The sequence below is a fragment of the Boleophthalmus pectinirostris genome, unplaced genomic scaffold (assembly GCF_026225935.1).
Source record: "Boleophthalmus pectinirostris isolate CB_2022bp ecotype Guang Dong unplaced genomic scaffold, ASM2622593v1 HiC_scaffold_3, whole genome shotgun sequence".
Lineage (NCBI taxonomy): Eukaryota > Metazoa > Chordata > Actinopteri > Gobiiformes > Gobiidae > Boleophthalmus > Boleophthalmus pectinirostris.
The window spans coordinates 8,734,062-8,753,460 of NW_026571299.1; the positions used below are offsets into that span (position 1 = coordinate 8,734,062).

The 19,399-nt window shown below is 37.4% G+C and overlaps 1 protein-coding gene across 1 annotated transcript; it reads right to left on the reverse strand.

The window, feature by feature from the left end:
• Positions 1 to 1,542: 1,542 nt before the first annotated feature.
• On the reverse strand, positions 1,543 to 18,842 carry LOC129410956 (outer dynein arm-docking complex subunit 1-like). The gene is made up of 12 exons (XM_055160099.1): positions 18,740 to 18,842; positions 15,509 to 15,564; positions 13,592 to 13,697; positions 12,957 to 13,146; positions 10,997 to 11,110; positions 9,028 to 9,141; positions 7,669 to 7,736; positions 6,288 to 6,460; positions 4,977 to 5,066; positions 3,021 to 3,100; positions 2,774 to 2,942; positions 1,543 to 1,682 (listed from the first exon to the last, which is right to left on the reverse strand). Exons 2-12 carry the CDS (start codon positions 15,552 to 15,554, stop codon positions 1,543 to 1,545), a joined length of 1,290 nt encoding a protein of 429 aa, XP_055016074.1. The 5' UTR covers positions 15,555 to 15,564; positions 18,740 to 18,842.
• Positions 18,843 to 19,399: the final 557 nt, after the last annotated feature.

Below are 19,399 nucleotides of genomic sequence, written 5' to 3' on the forward strand. Positions count from 1 at the left end.
CAAGATAAATAAATAAAAAGTGAGATGATGATAATACTCCCTACAACAACTTACCTTTAATGTAACAGATAATACTCCCTACAACTGTCCAACAACTCACCCTTATGTAGCAGATAATACTCCTTACAACTGTACAACAACTCACCGTTATGTAACAAATAATACTCCCTACAACTGTACAACGACTCACCCTTAGGTAACAGATAATACTCCCTCCAACTGTCCAACAACCCACTCTTGTGTAACAGATAATACTCCCTACAACTGTATAACAACTTACCTTTAATGTAACAGATAATACTCCTTACAACTGTACAACAACTCACCCTTATGTAACAGATAATACTCCTTACAACTGTACAACAACTCACCGTTATGTAACAGATAATACTCCCTACAACTGTACAACAACTCACCCTTAGGTAACAGATAATACTCCCTACAACTGTCCAACAACCCACTCTTGTGTAACAGATAATACTCCCTACAACTGTATAACAACTTGCCTTTAATGTAACAGATAATACTCCCTACAACTGTCCAACAACTCACCCTTATGTAACAGATAATACTCCTTACAACTGTACAACAACTCACCGTTATGTAACAGATAATACTCCCTACAACTGTACAACAACTCACCCTTATGTAACAGATAATACTCCCTACAACTATACAACGACTCACCCTTACGTAACAGATAATACTCCCTACAACTGTACGACTCACCCTTAGGTAACAGCTAATACGCCCTACAATTTTACAACAACTCACTTTTATGTAATAGATAATACTCCTTACAACAAATAATGATGAGTTTCTTTCCAAAACTGTGAATCTCACGGTACGATCTTTATTACGATATTTTCTGGAGGTTAACAAAATTATGGATACACTATTTTTTCCTTTTAAAATGCCTTAACAAGACTTAACCCAAATAACTACGATTTAAAAGTGCTTATAAGTTATTTCTTCATGTAGTCTGTGCTGAAATGGAGCAAAGGATCATGGGTAATGTAGTTTTCTGTTCTTTTTAAGCCAAAACAGTGAATCTCCCATAGAATTATATAGACCCCTGCCCTCCATTACTATGGCATCTTAATTATAATCAAATAAAATTTTCTACTTTTTTAAGCCTACTAGTGCATCTTGGAAAGGGGTCACGTCACAAAAATAAATATTTAAACTTTCCTATGATGTTTTCTATAATAAAGAAGTCGACAATAACCCCTTTATCTCATTTGAAGCAAAGCTGGGCCTGATTATTTGGATGCAAGACCACAGAGGCACCACAAGGGGGCGGCAGTGTCTCTAGTCGAGTGCAAACTGTTGTTGTGTCATTAGGCAAGACACTGACTTCACCCACACTGCCTAGTATGAATTATTGATGGTGCTTTTTTTTTGTTAGATACATGTAAAAAGAAAAAAAAAAGTCTGAACATTATGAACCATAGTCAGTGAGAAGTCTGTACACACATGTGGTTGCTTGCTTCAAAATCCTCACGTTTATTGCTCAAATATTCTGGTTCTAGTGTCAGGTTGTTAATGGCTCTCACGCTCTTTGTCCAGCCAGGCCTTTATGGTGAGCATCTCATTGGTCCTCTGGTCCACGGCCCCCATAAGCGAGCTGAAGTCGTCCTCACCCTTGTCACAGTCGATCTTCGAGGAGATGGAGCTCAGCCCTGAGAAAAATACCATCACCAAACATCAAACTCTGACACGAAAATCAAGACAAAAAACAAAACTTACTTACAACTCACATTATGTAAGAGATAATACTCCCTACAACTGTACAACAACTCACCCTTATGTAACAGATAATACTCCCTGCAACTGTACAACAACTCACCCTTATGTAACAGATAATACTCCCTACAACTGTACAACAACTCACACTTATGTAACAGATAATACTCCCTACAACTGTACAACAACTCAATGTTACTTAACAGATAATACTCCCTACAAGTGTACAACAACTCACCCTTATGTAACAGATAATACTCCCTACAAGTGTATAACAACTCACCCTTATGTAACAGATAATACTCCCTACAAATATACTACAACAGAAATGTGTGAGCTTTTGTGTCCAAGTAATTTCCTTTGTGAATCAATAAAATTTGATTTGTCCTGTTCAGACCAAAGCATCAAAAAACGCCCAAGACGCCTCTATTTGGACGGGAGAAAAATACTTGACGCACTTCCGTTGCCCTGGAAACAAGTGCCCGGTCCCTCCGCTAATGACACTAGATCAGTCCTGGTCTATTCCTGGTCTAGTTCTGGTTTAGTCCTGGTCCAGACCTGGTCCAGTCTTGATCTAGTTCTGGTCTAGTCCTGGTCTGATCCTGGTTTAGTCCTGGTTTAGTCCCGGTTTAGTCCTGGTCTAGTTCTGGTGTAGTCCTCACGTATTGTGGCGTATATATTTATATTCCGCTAATGTTTGTGGCTCCCGTTTTGGTTCTCGGGTCTTTCTCTTTCTTCCTGATAATAATGTCACTACGTCTCTGGATACTCGTCCCTGATTGGTTGACGTGGTGCGTCTGAAGTGAAAAGTTCAGCATTTTCAACTTCTGACACCGACGCCCTGAGTGTCGATGCCAGAACGCTCAAGACATGTTGATGCCAAATTCACGCCACAAAAACGCCGGACACCCTAGACGCGCGTCCACATTGACTTTGTATATAAACTGGACACCTTGACACTCTGGTCTGAACGGGCCTTAAGTCTAAGTCAAAACAAAAATATAAAAAAAATCACACAATCTATGACCTGTTTTGAGGCGTTCCAGGATGTCACTTTTGACCCTGGCCTGTTCTTCATAGTGCGCCGTTCTTTCCTCCACCTCCTCCAGCTGCTTGGAGAGCTCCGCAATTTTGACTCTGTGCCTCTGCTTCCTCTCCTGACTCCTCACCTCGAACTTCTCCAGCTCCGCCTGGACCTGAACGTCCGCACACATCGCACAAATTAGGACAGACCTGGTGCCATCCTTTTCTACGTAATGGTATTTTCTTCTCACCTGCTCGATGCCGTCGCTCAACGCGATCTCGTTGTTCTGTTCGTTCACAGATTTGAAGACGGTGACGATGTGGTCCTCAGCTGTAACAGATACTTTGTGGTGAGACGAGATTTAAATGAACACATAAACGAACACGTGAATATGACATAATGCAAACTTATTCTATTTGTACAACCACCAGTGATATATTTTTTTTGTTTTGGCTCAAATGCGTAGCCACCGAGTTCCAGGACGTATCTAGAAGGACTTTGGTATTACTTAGTATTTCTGAGTTTGTGAGTAGCAATTGTAAAACTTTGATATAGTAGAACTTACTCATTAACAGTGATGGGAAGGTGACTTTTAAAATGTATTCCCCTACAGATTACAGATTACATATAGTCCGGTTCCTTATATACTTTTGTGGGAATTTTTTGGGGATTTGCTAACCTATATATTTTTGGAAAGGTTATAGTATATGGAGTCAGAAAATCAATGTTTGCATTTTCCCACATGTCTTTATGGTGGCCATATTGGATTTTTTTTTAAATGGCCACCAAAAAACACTTTTTGGAATATCTCAGCCTCTGAATAAATTGAAATGTTGATTTTAACTGCTAAACCCACATTTTCAGGGTCAGGGAATCAAATGGTGCTAGTTACAAACCTGTAAGACCTACCCAAATTAACCCTTAGATGAATAAGTGGGTCAAAAATGACCCAGTTTGGTTGTTTTCTTGCAATTTCACTGTAATATTCACATGTAATACTTAATGTTCCTCCAAAAACATGTTTTTTTTTTTTTTTTTAAATGATCCTGCTGAAATACATCAACAATATGGGTAAAACAAATTATAAACATCACATGCAGCTGGTCAGATAACTCAAAGAGTTTAAAAGTAGCTAACATAAAATTTGGATATTGGATGTAAACACACACATTTAGACACAATATGATTACACAACTTTTTTATGAGACATTTTCTATACATCATCATTATCATCATCACTTTCATACAACCATAGACTGTATATATGAGTGGACAGATCTAACACTGTAGCCGCCATGTGCCAAATAGGAAGTTCTCCAGGAGGCTCTTCCGGCTCCTATTATTGATAGACGAGGAGGCGACACGGTCCGCGCAGCATGATTAAATCCTGTTAAATCCTGTTTTAGACCTGGTTTAGACCTAGTTTAGACCTGGTTTAGACCTGGCATAGACCTGGTTTTAATCCAGATTTAGTCTTGGTTTAGGTCTGGTTTAGATCTAGTTTAGACTTGGTTTTAGTCCTGGTTTAGATCTAGTTTAGACCTGCTTTAGATCTAGTTTAGACCTGCTTTAGATCTAGTTTAGACCTGGTTTTAATCCTGGTTTAGTCCTGGTTTAGACCTGGTTTAAATCTAGTTTAGACCTGGTTTAGATTTAGTTTAGACCTGGTTTAGATCTAGTTTAGACCTGATTTAGTCCTGGTTTAGTCCAGGTTTAGACCTGGTTTAGATCTAGTTTAGACCTAGTTTTAGTCCTGGTTTAGACCTGGTTTAGATCTAGTTTAGACCTAGTTTGAGTCCTAGTTTAGATTGGTTTAGATCTAGTTTAGACCTAGTTTTAGTCCTGGTTTAGACCTGGTTTAGATCTAGTTTAGACCTAGTTTTAGTCCTGGTTTAGTGTCCGACAATGAGTGGAATTACCAAATAAATAAATAAATAAATAAGGGATATAAACCAAAATGTGAAAACAGGAAAATACCACCACGTAATCCATTTATTTCAGCAAAGTAACTGCAATCCAATTACCACTCACTGAAACAGTAGCTGTAACTGAATACAGTTGTATTCTGATTATGTAACTCTGGTACATGTAATCTGTTACTCCACAACACTGCTCATTAAACATAATACTTCGACTACATGAGTAAAATAAATACATTTTGTCCATTGCTATTAAGTAAGTTGTGTTATTTCAGTGTAAAAATTACCACAGTTGTCCACGTTCTCCTCTCCCGTCACGGAGCGGATCCGATCGAGCACTTCCTCCGGGCTTTCCTTCGTCTCCTTCGTCTTCGTCACTGTCGGGAACGAAACACAAAACGTAACAACCCTGCGCCTGTTTTGTTCTGCGCATTTGTCTTATATATTGCTCTAGCAGCTCTGGAGGTTAAAATAAATCCACCGTGAGCTGTCTGCATCTGATTATAAAGTGATTTGTTGTCTGAGTATCAGGAAGTTTACAGTTAGCATGCTAGTTGTTGTAAGGATTATGAGCAGTGTTGGGGAGTAACAGATTACATGTACCAGAGTTACATAATCAGAGTACAAATTATGAGTAACTGTATTCAGTTACAGTTACTGTTTCAGTGAGTGGTAATTGGATTACAGTTACTTTGTTGAAATAAATGGATCTCTCTTTTTTTTTTTTCTTTTTTCTGGTAATTCCACTCATTGCCGGACACTGAACCAGGTCTAAACCAGGTCCAAACCAGGTCCAAACCAGGTCTAAAACCAGGTCTAAAACCAGGTCTAAACTAGGTCTAAACCAGGTCTAAACCAGGTCTAAACCAGGTCTAAACTAGGTCTAAACCAAGACTAAACTAGTACTAAAACCAGGTCTAAACCAGGACTAAACCGGGTTTAAACCAGGTCTAAACCAGGTCCAAACCAGGACTAAACCAGGAATAAAACCAGGTCTAAACTGGGACTAAACTAGGACTATAACCAGGTCTAAACCAGATCTAAACCAGGACTAAAACCAGGTCTAAATCCAGGTCTAAAACCAGGTCTAAAACAGGATTTAACAGGACTAAATCAGGCTGCATGGACTGTGTCTCCTCTTCTTCTAACAATAATATTTTTTATTTAGTTAAGTAAAGTCTGTTTTTTTTTTTTCTTTTATCAGACAAAACATCTTATGTGAAGATTTCCTCGTCTTTGCTTCTCTACAGCAAAACAAGTAATCCAAAGTTTTCAGATTACGTTACTCACTTTAAGTAATTTAATGGATTACGTTACAAACTACATTTTGGGGTATGTAATCTGTAATCTGTAATCTGTAGGGGAATACATTTTAAAAGTCACCTTCCCAACACTGATTATGAGTTTGTGTAACAGAAGTTCCCATTTAAGCTCCTGAAAATGCACGGCACATTTTAAAACCCATTTTGTATGTTTCTTGAGTTTTCAGACAATCTTAAACTATCATAACTGGTGTGAACATTCTGCCATACACATACATGCAGAGCACCTCCACCCCTAAATGACCCGTGGCATAAATCATCTGAAGCCCAGTGTACCCTGTCTGTGTCCGTGGCTGGGCTCTCTCCCGTCTTGTTTGGTCGAGATGAAGTGTGTCAGGGCGTCCTCGTAGTTGTCGACGAGTTGAAGTCTCTGCATCTCGGTGTCATAGTCCGTCCGCTCCTTCGCGAGCGTCTCTCTCATTTCTGCACTCTTCTGGTGAGACCGAACGCTGCAGTTTAAAACATTATTACAGTGTGGTTTTCAATCAGTCAATCAAACTTTATTTGTACAGCACTTTTCATACATTTGAAAAGTAGCACAAAACAACAGGAACCCCACCCCCAACCCATTGTTTCTTCCACATATATAACAATTTAGACAAAAAACATAAAACTTAAAGCTCCTAAAGATTATAGTAAAAACTAAATTAAAAATGGAGAGCTAAAATTAGATGAAGACTAAGTAAAATAATAATAATTTAATTTTAAACAAATGTAATAATAATAACTAAATTCATATCATTTATTTGAGACAGGGACAGTGCACAATTTTTACATTAACCTTAACAGGAGAGATGCATCAGTGCTAATTTCCCACCCAGACGCTGGGAGAAGCATGCAAACTCCACACAGAAAGGCCTAGACAAACCGGGGATCGAACCCAGAACCTTCTTGCTGTGAGGCACCGTGCCACCTATATGAAATTAGTTTCAATTAAAAGCTAAATTAAACCTGGAACCTGAGGACCTGAAAGTCCAAGGGGGATCATATGATAAAAGATCAGATAAGATAAAGACTAATAATATAAGTTATATAATTTAAAAGTATATTAACTATATTATATTAATGTACATATTAATACAATTAATATAAGTCTGAATTATTACTTACACTTGTTCTTTTTTTATTTGAGTGGCCAGACAGACGACCCTTGGCAAAAACCATCCACGACGAACAAAGAGGAGCACTATTTAGTTAGTTTTGCTAAATGAGTTTGTTTAAGGTTACTTTATTATCACTTATTATTTTCTGTATTATAATTATTCCCCTTTTTGTTACTTTAATTAAGTTAGTAGTTTTAGTCAATGATTTAGTGTAAATTCCCCCCTCTTGTGTTCAGTTTTATTTGACCCTCATGTATTTAAACTCCCCTGTTCTTTGTCTGGTCGGGTTAGTTTTGTTCTGTTCAGTTTGATTTAAGTTGCCCCAGTTGGACGGACCCGGCTTTTTGTTAATTATTTACCTAATTTGAGCCTTTGTTAAATTATTTTTTTAATTTATTTATTAAATTTAAACTTATTTTTATACCCTGTCTTTGCCTTTTTGTTTGGTCCACTACACCCATAGAAGTAAAATTCCCACTCTTTAAAGGTGTAACTATGTTTTGTTTATGTACTAAATAAATCAGTAACACAACTTTACAGGATCATATTTTTACCTGGCTTCACACGCAGCAAGATACTCATCAGTGGTAGTTTTTATCGCCTCTCGAAGCTCAAGGGCCTCCTGAAAAACACATTATATAACAACTAATATTCTGAAGTGACATCAGGCTGGGGCGTTTTACATGTGTCTGTATGGGGGGAATGTTCAGTAGTTACCATGGTGACACAACGCAAATTCAAGAAAAAACTCAAGAGAAAACACAAAATGGATTTAAACAGCACATTTTCAGGAACCTGTGATCAGTGCGGGCGTTCATGGTCCAGTTTAGGAGTTTCATTTTCAGCAAAAAGGCGAGAATGAGTAAGCTGATGAGGTTTTCAAAATTAAGAACTGGACACTGCCGGTTTGTGGTGCTTTGTAATAATATAACTGTGAAACGAGTGCGTAATTAAGGAAAAATCTGCTCATTCGTGATTTATGTACGACTTGTGAGTCAGTATAGTCACATTTTCTTTATGTTTTGGTCATTTTTAAACAGCTTTTCTGTATTTTACCGAACCAGACGACAATTTATGCCTCTCTTTATTGTAGGTAGGGATCAAATTGGTCAAAAATAAGGGCACCTAGGACATTTCTTGTACAAAACTGGGACAAATCACTGGTTCTGTATAAATCTGCTGGGACAGGGTACACAGGACTCAAAAGTGGAACTGTCCCGAGTAAACGAGGGACATCCGGTCACCTTATGTGTGAGAGATTTTTCAGACTGTGTTAAAACAAAGATCAGATTAAAGCCTAATTTGAGTAACAGAGCTTCAACTGTGTAGTGCTTTCAGTTGTCACTTTTCGGCATCACACCAACCGGGTAATATTGACATCATCAGCTGCAAAGTATCAATACTGTAGAAAATGTGTGGTGAAAAATGCAAACGCTTTGGGACGAATTCCGCTCTTCTTGTGTATAAGTGTAGAGTGAGGAGCACTGGGCGCAGGCAGGTTAAACCACACTGATACTCACTGATAACAGAGAGAGAGGAGGGTGAAGCTTACTGGAGGCACTGCTCTGTAACTCAAGAAGACTACATACAATCTGAGCTGGAACTACGACGGGTGAGCTGATCTGCACTGTTCCCTCAATTATTGTCACTCTCACCTTTTTGCCGAAAATCTAACTCCTAAACGGATAATCACATGCTCACAAAAAGGTGTTGTTTAAATGAATTTAGTTTTGTTTTTCTTTCGGCAGCCTGTAGTAGATATAAATGACCTATAAGAAAAACATCAACTGTGTGTAATTCCAACAGTCTTGAGGCTCAATGAGAGAAACTGGATAAATTAGGCAAACAGAGTTTTCAGTTTTGAGCTTAGAAAAACAATTAGTAGGAGTGAGTGTGTCCGTAGTGTGTCTGACCTTCTTCTTGCTCTTGATCATAGCCTGCCAGCGCGCCATGTCTCCAATCACGGTCTGTATCTCCTTCCGCAGCTCACTGTTCCTGCTCACCTGCTCGTTAAACTTTGTCGTGGCCTGTAGGGGGCAGAATATCAGATCTGTCTAAAGACGGAGGATAACGGGGGTCTCGATCACAGAAATTAACAGATCGAATGGAACCAGTATCACGTCAGAGCCACCACTTTAACTTGGCTTTGTATGTCCTTGTTCCACCTCTTGTATATTAGCCTAAAAATGTTTCAAATTACTTTTATATATTTATAAATTAGTTAAATTGTTTGTTTTGTTTTTTTTAACCTTATTTCACATTTGCTTTATTTATTTAAAGGTTTATCACCATTTAGTCACTCTTTGTTATTATAACGAGCTATTTTATTGTAATTTGTAAGATATTGTAATTTCAAATGTGGATCAATAAAGTTTGCGTTTGTCTTGTTTTTGTACACAACAGGTACTTTAAAGCTGCACTGTGAAACTTTTCTAGTCTAGGGTTCGCCATCTGCTCGTCTCCATGAAGATAATATTTCTTTTTTTTCTTTTTCTTTTTTTTTTTATTAAAGAAAAACTGAATATAACATTTAACCAAATAAAATAATCAACATAAAAACAAAACACAAAAACAAAGAGCAAGACCCACAACAAATACAGGTAACACTTTATAATAACTACACCTTACTTAGCCATAATAAAGCATGAACAAAGACTTAATTAATAATGAACAAAGACTTAATTAATAATGAACAAAGACTTAATTAATAATGATTCACGCTTAGTAAATGCTTAATAAAGCATAATTCGTCTTCACTTGAATTATCATTGCATGGCATTATTAGTAAATCATTCTCTCATAGCTTACTAATGATTAATAAATGCTCAAATGGTTAGTTCATGAGTAATTAAGTATGAAATAATTACGAGTAACTATTTACAGCACAGGCAAATTAAGTGCAAGTGCTAATTAAGGTGTAAGTAAGCAGTTACTAAGCAGGAATAATTATTAATTAAGTCTTTCTTCATTATTAATTAAGCCATTGTTCATGCTTTATTAAGGCTAAATAAGGTGTTGTTATTATAAAGTGTTACCTAAATACAAAACAACAGCATAAAAAGATTATATTTCTTTACGTACATTGTATATCCACAATAACGCATGGACCTTGACTATTCTATTTTCATGGAGACAAGCAGACTGAACCACCAGGCCAGGTGGCAGGTCAGATCTGTGGAGAGGCGACTTCACTTACAGTTAAGAATGTTTTTGCTATGTTCTTTAAACATTAAAACACCTGTAACTAAGTAAATGCAAGACACTGTATGTTTATTACACAAAACTGACTCTAGTGAGCTTTAAGTCATGTTATAATGTTGTTATCTCGTCAAAAACAGACCTGGAGTTGTTTTGTTTTGATTTTTTTGTTTTCACACATGTTTGAGTAACTCTTTATTATTAGTCTGTCTACATCTCCAAAGCTCAAAATGCTCTGTGCCACTTAGTGATGTCACGAAGCAGTAGTTTTTAAGCTCCATTTGACATTTTATTTACAGGGTTCCCACTCGTTTTCACTGACAAAATTTCAAAACATTTCCATGACTTTTCCATGATTTTATGGCACCTACATGTGTAGAACTGATCAGACTTTTAGGGCTAAATATGAAATGTTAACCCTTTCCACTCACCTTATGGTTTGATATTATAGTTTTTTAACATTCAAAATCCTGTCAGTGTATTTATTGTCGTCTCTTTTAAACAAAAGGCGCAAATGTTCAGAAATAATCATAGTAGTCTAATCATAACTTAGCAGAACGCTGTAGTTGTGTAAAAGACATACTAAAATTCCATAACTTTTCCAAAACTTTCAATGAATTTGCTAAACTCCATGACATATTCATTTCATGTTTTTTGAGAGTGAGTGGAGCTGTGTGCACTGACCCGGTGCACTTTGTCCTCCAGGATGCGCCGTTGCTTGATGTTCTTCCTCCTGGACCTCTGCGCGTCTTCTTTGTCTTTCCTCAGATCCAACAACATCGGCTGCAAGTCCGAGATCTGCACACCACACACACACACACGCGCGCATTGTTGGGAAGGTTACTTTTAAAATGTATTCCCCTACAGATTACAGATTACATACCTCCAAAATATAGTTTGTAACGTAATCCATTAAATTACTTAAAGTGAGTAATGTAATCTGAATACTTTGGATTACTTGGTTTAGACCTGGTTTTAGTCCTGGTTTAGTCCTGGTTTAGACCTGGTTTTAGACCTGGTTTAGACCTGGTTTTAGACCTGGTTTAGACCTGGTTTTAGACCTGGTTTAGACCTGGTTTAGACCTGGTTTGGACCTGGTTCAGTGTCTGGCAATGAGTGAGAAAAAAAAAAAAGGGGGGGGGATATAGCCCAAAATATGAAAACAGGAAAAATACCGCAATGTAATCCATTTATTTCAACAAAGTAACTGTAATCTAATTACCACTCATTAAACAATTTGTACTCTGATTACGTAACTCTGGTACATGTAATCTGTTACTCCCCAACACTGCACGCGCGCAAACGGTCATTCTCGATAAATAACAAACCCTAACATTTGTCACATGTGTTTGGATATTTCTCTCAAAAACACTGAATCTCCCACAGTTTTATCCCGGAGTTTCAGAATGTCGCCGGTGCCATAGCCGTTAACATCATAAAACAAACCATTTTAATAATCAAAATGTTAATAATTACGTCATGTTGTCTTTTTCGTAATCAAAAAATAGAAAAATTACAGAATGACATACACGCAACCTATTCTAATTGCAATTTCGATTCAGTTGAGTTGGACACATTATCGATACTTTGCAGCTCATGTCATAAAGATTTTACTGTGATACTAACCATAGGCACTGCTCTGTCTGAAGCTCTGTTACTCAAATCAGACTTTAATATATAAGCTTTACCTTAACACAGTCTGACCAGAAAGAACTGACTTAGGAAACGCTACAACAGGTAGGATTATTTTTACACACGGTCCTCTCAAATAACAGTAGACACAACCTACCTAGCAGTTTTTTCAGTTTAGTCACTCTCGCTTTTTGTTGATTTCATTCATCCCAGACTCCTGAAACTGTGTGTTTAAATCTTTTTTTTCTTTTCTTTTTTTTCTTGAGTTTCAGACTATCTTAAAACTTTCTGGTAGTTATTGCTAATGTTTGGGTGAGCAGATTATTTTTTTATTTAACAATTCCAAATCAGTTTAAAATATAGCGTATTGAATAGGGGTGCGCATTGCCTTGAGTCTGACGATACATATTATTTTTTGGTATATTTTACTGAATTTTTTTGTTACAGTGCTACAGTTTTGTTACTTGTTTAGTAGAGAAAAACTCATTTATGTGACACATTTCACATTTTCACTGTTTTGATGATTAAAATGTTTGTGTTTTGTATGAATTTCGCACAAGAAATGGCTTGACAAAGACTTTTAGTATCAGAGCCATGATACTTTTTATTGAACTGTATTGAATAAATTTGAAATATATCGTATCGAATCGAAAGCTCACTGTATCAAGATGCGCCTTGTATCGTGGCCTATGTATCGAGTTATGCATCGTATCGGTCACTTGCCCCAGTAAAATACAGAAAAGCTGCTTAAAAATGACCAAAACACAAAGAAAATGTGACTATACTGACTCACATTAGTGCAGAGCGAATAACAGTTTTCCTTAATTACACACTTGTCTCACAATTTTAATATTACCAACCCAAACCAGCAATGTCCCAGTTTTTTATTTTGAAAATCAGGTTATATGCAAATGTGTGTATTGTGTCACTAAACCTTCCACCATTAGACACAGAACACCCCTAAATGACGTCGTTGCATAGTATGAGTTAAAAGCCCATGAGAAAGACAGACCTGTTTGTTGAGGTCCTTTTGCTTCTGGGCCTCTGACTCCAGCTCTTGGTCGATGCTGGTGCAGTGCTGCATGAGCTCCTGCAGTTTGTCCGCAGTCTCCTGCTCGCAGTTCTGCTCGATACCTCCGTTCCTCATGCTCAGCTCCCTCTTCAGTCTGTCCTGCTCCAACACCAGCCTCTCTATCTCCTGCCTGAAAAACACGAGGCACCCACACAGCACGGACTCAGCACAAGGACTGTGTTTAAAGTTTATAGTATCACTATGACAGGTTTTAATATTTTTCTTTATTTGAAAAGTTAAAATAAAAGAATTGGACCATCAGTTTACCCGTTATTGCAAAGTTGCACTGAGTGATGAGCTAACAGTCGAAGTGTCTTTCTTTGTTTTCTATGGGGTCATTTTTGTCCATGGAGCTATTTTTGAGCTCAATTTAGCTATACACAGCAAAATGGAGGTAGTTTCTATGTTATTGCTGTGACTGTGCAGAGCTTAGCTAGCTTGTTAACCAAAGATAAGTCGCCCCACAACAATGATTTAATCTTCTCTAAACAGGGACTCAGACACAAAGTCTGTATCAGTGATGACTGTGTGTAGTGCAGTGCTGTTGTTGAACTGTTGTTGTTGCAAGAGTTTACTCCTGTTTCCAGATCTGGTTCTGGGCCTGGCGTCTTTGGACTTCTCTTTCTGTCTCCAGCTGCCTAAGTCTGGAACGCAGTTTGGTGTACTGCTCTCTCTGCTCCTCTGCACACATTTATACAGATATGATTAAAAGTCAAATTGCCTTCCCGTTTTGAAAATCAATTTATACTTTTTGTTTTTTAAATTAATAAGTAACTTCAAATATACAAGACACAAGTTGGGCAATAACAAAAAATACATAACACTCTAATGCCACTGACAGGGTCAAGCAGAGAATAATAAAAGTTAAATAAGTAAGTAAATAAGCACAGAGAATACATTTCATATTGCAGGGGTTATCTGAATTCATATGTGATTAAGTAAACATATAGTCAAGGCATAAAGATAAGTTCATTGTCCAAGTGGGAAAATAGTTCATTGTCCATAAAAGGGTTAAAGTTCTTTTCCAAAAGGGGCTGGGGTTGTGTTCATTGTTCGTAGGGAGTATTATACAGAGGAGACACTCGTTAGTTTGGCTCATAGTTTTTAAAGACGATAAATAGTTCTTCAATTCATTTTTAAAACAAGTCACAGAAGGTTTACAATTTTTCCATTTACATTTGTGAAGGTGATATTTACCCAAAAGGATGGTTGTATTCAAAGCTTGGGACATAATATTAGAAGGACCATCCATATAGATTAAAGTCTGGACATAAATCAATTTAGGCCCCGTCCACACTAATACGTATTCCAGTTGTTTTGGTTGTGGATGCAGTGTTCTTTCACACTAATCCAATGGAAAACGGCTCCAGAGATGGAATGATCTGGTGCCGCCAGCTCCCACTAATTCATCCAAGTACAGATCCAGCACTGTGTGGATGCCTGAAAACACTGATACTCTGATGTAGGTCTGTGCGGCGTGAAGCAATTCACTGCAATCCTGGTTTAGTCTTGGTTTAGTCCTGGTTTAGATCTGGTTTAGTCTTGGTTTAGTCCTGGTTTAGTCTTGGTTTAGTCCTGGTTTAGATCTGGTTTAGACCTGGTTTTAGACCTGGTTTAGACCTGGTTTATACCTGGTTTAGTCTTGGTTTAGTCCTGGTTTAGTCTTGGTTTAGTCCTGGTTTAGTCTTGGTTTAGTCCTGGTTTAGTCTTGGTTTAGTCCTAGTTTAGTCCTGGTTTAGTCTTGGTTTAGTCCTAGTTTAGTCCTGGTTTAGTCTTGGTTTAGTCCTGGTTTAGATCTGGTTTAGACCTGGTTTTAGACCTGGTTTAGACCTGGTTTATACCTGGTTTTAGTCCTGGTTTAGTCCTAATTTAGACCTGGTTTAGATCTGGTTTAGACGTGGTTTTAGACGTGGTTTGGACCTGGTTTGGACCTGGTTTGGACCTGGTTTTAGACCTGGTTTTAGACCTGGTTTAGACCTGGTTTAGACCTGGTTTCGTGTCTGGCAATGGAATGGAATTACCGAGAAAAAAAAAAAAGAAGGGGGCTATAGCCCAAAATGTGAAAACAGGAAAATACTTCTGTGTAATCCATTTATTTCAACCAAGTAACTGTAATCTAATTACCACTCACTGAAACAGTAACTGTAACTGAATACAGTTACTCATAATTTGTACTCTGATTACGTAACTCTGGTACATGTAATCTGTTACTCCCCAACACTGGTTATAAGATTTGAGCTGCTGGTTAACTATTGGTTCATTCTGTTTTTAAGTTGTTTCAGTTCAGGCCTTTTAATGATTCTATTTATTCAAAAACGTTTTACTGGGATTACCTTGCATTATTGTAATTGTTTCAGTGGCATAAAGTAGTTTCAATATTATCGTTTAGTGTTATATTTCTCTGTAGCAATATATCATGCTAAAATTCTGTTATTGTTCCAGTTTGTACAAATGTTCTCAAAAGAATAAATAGTTGTTAGATTTTGTGTTACCTGTAGCATCAGCGTCCTGACTGGCAGGTGCTTTACCTTTCTGCATTTTCACACTCCTAAAACAAAACATCAACACATATTTTAGTAATAGAGCATATGCTACTTCATTAGGGGTGGCACGATTCACAAAATTCACGGTTCGGTTCGTAATGCGGTTTAAGGTCATGGTTTTCTGTTTGGTACGGTTCTTGTTGTCATTTTTTCTTTTTAATCTTTAATCTCCAGAAATATACGTCATCATAGGCTATGTTAACTTAATTATCCACAATTTAATTTTCAAAAAGTTATAAAATTATAGTCAGTAATGTAATCATACACAAACTGAATTTGACTTGACTTTAAGCACATTATTATTGGACATAGGCAGCTGTTGTGCTTCGGTGAAAAAATGTTACCACCTTCCTAACCCTCCTCAGAAGTCGGGATACTTGAATACTTGGCTGCAAGTTTAAGGGCCTGGCTCCACTGTATGCGTATTTCGTAAAAACTGCATCTGCGCGTGTACGTCCTGCTGCAGCTGTCGGTGGAGCCGCTTTTGCGTTGAGGGGCGGCTGTGGTTTCGCAAGGTAATGACACTGGCGCATCCTCCATCCAGTGTTGGGAAGGTGACTTTTAAAATGTATTCCCCTACAGATTACAGATTACACACACCAAAATGTAGTTTGTAACGTAATCCGTTAATTTACTTAAAGTGAGTAACGTAATCTGAATACTTCGGATTACTTGATTTTCTGTAAAGAAGCAAAGACAAGGATATCATTACATAAGATGTTTTTTAGTCCTGTTAAATCCTGTTTTAGTCCTGGTTTAGACCTGTTTTAGGTCTAATTTAGGTCTAGTTTAGATCTAGTTTAGACCTGGTTTTAGTCCTGGTTTAGACCTCGTTTAGTTCTAATTTTGGTCTAATTTAGGTCTAATTTAGGTCTAGTTTAGATCTAGTTTAGATCTTGTTTAGACCTGGTTTTAGTCCTGGTTTAGACCTGGTTTGGGTCTAATTTAGGTCTAGTTTCGACCTGGTTTTAGTCCTGGGTTAGACCTGGTTTAGGTCTAGTTTAAATCTAATTTAGGTCTAGTTTAGACCTGGTTTTAGGTCAAGTTTAGGTCTAGTTTAGGTCTAGTTTTAGTCCTGGTTTTAGTCATGGTTTAGACCTGGTTTAGATCTAGTTTAGTTTCCGGCAATGAGTGGAATTACCGAAAAACAGGAAAATACCACCGTGTAATCCATTTATTTCAACAAAGTAACTGTAATCCAATTACCACTCACTGAAACAGTAACTGTAACTGAATACAGTTACTCATAATTTGTACTCTGATTACGTAACTCAGGTACATGTAATCCGTTACCAGTGTTGGGGAGTAACGGATTACATGTACCGCCGTTACGTAATCAGAGTACAAATTATGAGTAACTGTATTCCGTTACAGTTACTGTTTCAATGAGTGGTAATTGGATTACAGTTACTTTGCTGAAATAAGTGGATTACAAGGCGGTATTTTCCTGTTTTCACATTTTGTGCTACATTCCATTTATAATTTTTTTTATTTAGGTAATTCCACTCATTGCCGGAAACCCAAACAAAACGCGCGCAATAAGAGCGACGTAAACGTCATGTTAAAGTTGGCGGTGTCAGTCACACAGTGGAAGCAGCAGTGCATTGGTAAAAACGCATTTGTGTCTTGGAAATTCTTCTCCCGATGTGAGATATATATATAAAAAAAACAAATATAAAATCGCCTACAACTTAAATGTGAAACAGGAGCTACTGGCACTGGTGAAAACAACCTGCATAGACTCATAATATCTGCACTACTGTCCTATAGTGACCTGCGACATGAGTGGACGTGCACACAAACACACACAAACACACACACACACCTTCATCATCGTCATCAACCTGAGAACCCGCGGACCACGTCTCCTTCCGTAGTTACAGCGCGGACCCCGCCGTCTCGTGCGCCGCGTGTGGAACGTGTTTTCTCGCGTAAACCGCGCTTCCTCCTGTGCGCCTCTAAACCAGAACTAACACCAGGACTAAACCAGAACTAATCCAGGACTAAACCAGGACTAAAGCAGGACTGAACCAGGTTTAAACTAGGACTAAACCACGACTAAACCAGAACTAAAGACCTGGTCTAGACCTGGTTTAAACCAGGTCTAAAATCAGGAGTAAACCAGGTCTAAAAATCAGGACTAAACCAGGACTAAACCAGGTCTAAACAACATGACACCTAACAGTAGGTTGACATAATTTAAGGTGATCTTATATAAAAAATAATTTCTCTATCAATAATATTTTTTAATATGGTGAAGGAAAAGCTGATCTTGTTACTGTCTTTAAACAGACAAAACCTCTTATATTAAGATTTCCTGGTCTTTGTTTCTCTACAGTAAACAGTTGCTTATTCATGGAGACTTGGGCTCAGACAATTTTAAGACAACAAACAAGAATTTTCAGGATGTGGTTGCTACATTCATGTCGTTTAAAAAAACATGACAATATCAAGTAATCCAAAGTAATCCGATTACGTTACTCACTTTAAGTAATTTAATGGATTACGTTACAAACTACATTTTGGGGTGTGTAATCTGTAATCTGTAGGGGATTACATTTTAAAAGTAACCTTCCCAACACTGTCCGTTACTCCCCAACACTGCCTCCATCTCCGGGCGGCACTTGCCATTTGCGCAGCACCCCGTCCTCCACACCTCTTCTTTTGTGCCAAAACAGAAACAGGACACATACGGGCACGAGGCTACAGTGCGCAAGCCGGGAACTGTTTTTTATTATATAATTTTTTTTCCATGAACCGTGCCACCCCTATACTTCATAATTTTCTTCTTCTTATTCACGTGTATCAAAGCCCAGTGTCAGTTTTGTCCAGCGTGTGTGCTCATTGTGCGTACACGGGTATTTGTTTACTTTTTACAGTCAACTGATTTACCAAATGTGCAGTGAGAATCTGATCCAAACCAACTAAAGAAAAACTAAAGAAAATGTAGGCTAACATTAAGATAGTTAAATGCAACCGACATTTGAAATAAAATAGCTAATGTAAACTTAGCTTAATTAACCCTGTCGTTAGTTTACAGTTACAATGCTAATGCTAATGCTAATAGTGGCTAGCCAGCATTAGCTCCTGGTAACAGAATTATATGTGCTATTGTCGTTATATTGTATTTACTGATAAAACAGTAACAGTAAATAAAATAGACTCACTTTAACTACTCACCAATGTCCAAAATCTTGAATTAAAGTCTTAAAAAAATCTTTAAATAAAGTCTTGAAAAATCTTTAATTAAGTTAGTTAACGTTCGCTAAATGGGGAATGTTTTTGAAACCGCACAGCTGTTGTCATGGAAACAGAACGATATGTCACGTTCATGTTTTAGGCCCCAAATCTGTATTTATAAAAACCTGATACAATTTTCCTTTTAGCTTTACTTATAAAAACACAATAATGACTGTAAGCTTCATACTGTGTTAACAAATATAAAAAAGTATATTATTTTTAAACTAACCAGACACCAGTGTTGTGAAGGTGACTTTTAAAATGTATTCCCCTACAGATTACAGATTACATACCTCAAAATGTAGTTTGTAACATAATCCATTCAATTACTTAAAGTGAGTAAAGTAATCTGAATACTTTGGATTACTTGATTTGCTGTATAGAAGCAAAGACCAGGAAATCTTCACATAACAAGTTTTGTTTGATAAAAGAAAATTTAAAAAACAGACTTTACTGAACCAAATTAAAAATATTATTGATAGAAGAGGAGGAAACACGGTCCATGCAGCATGACTTAGTCCTGTTAAATCCTGTTTTAGACCTGGTTTTAGTCCTGGTTTAGTCCTGGTTATAGTCCTGGTTTAGTCCCAGTTTAGACCT

Bases quoted from the DNA above. Each gene is read 5' to 3' on its own strand.
- LOC129410956 (XM_055160099.1), bottom strand. From the start codon at position 15,554: ATGCAGAAAGGTAAAGCACCTGCCAGTCAGGACGCTGATGCTACAG. The intron at 6,461-7,668 runs GTAAAAATATGA...TTTAAACTGCAG, and splicing joins CTTGCTGCGTGTGAAGCCAG to CGTTCGGTCTCACCAGAAGA. The intron at 3,101-4,976 runs GTAATTTTTACA...TATCTGTTACAG, and splicing joins GGAGAACGTGGACAACTGTG to CTGAGGACCACATCGTCACC.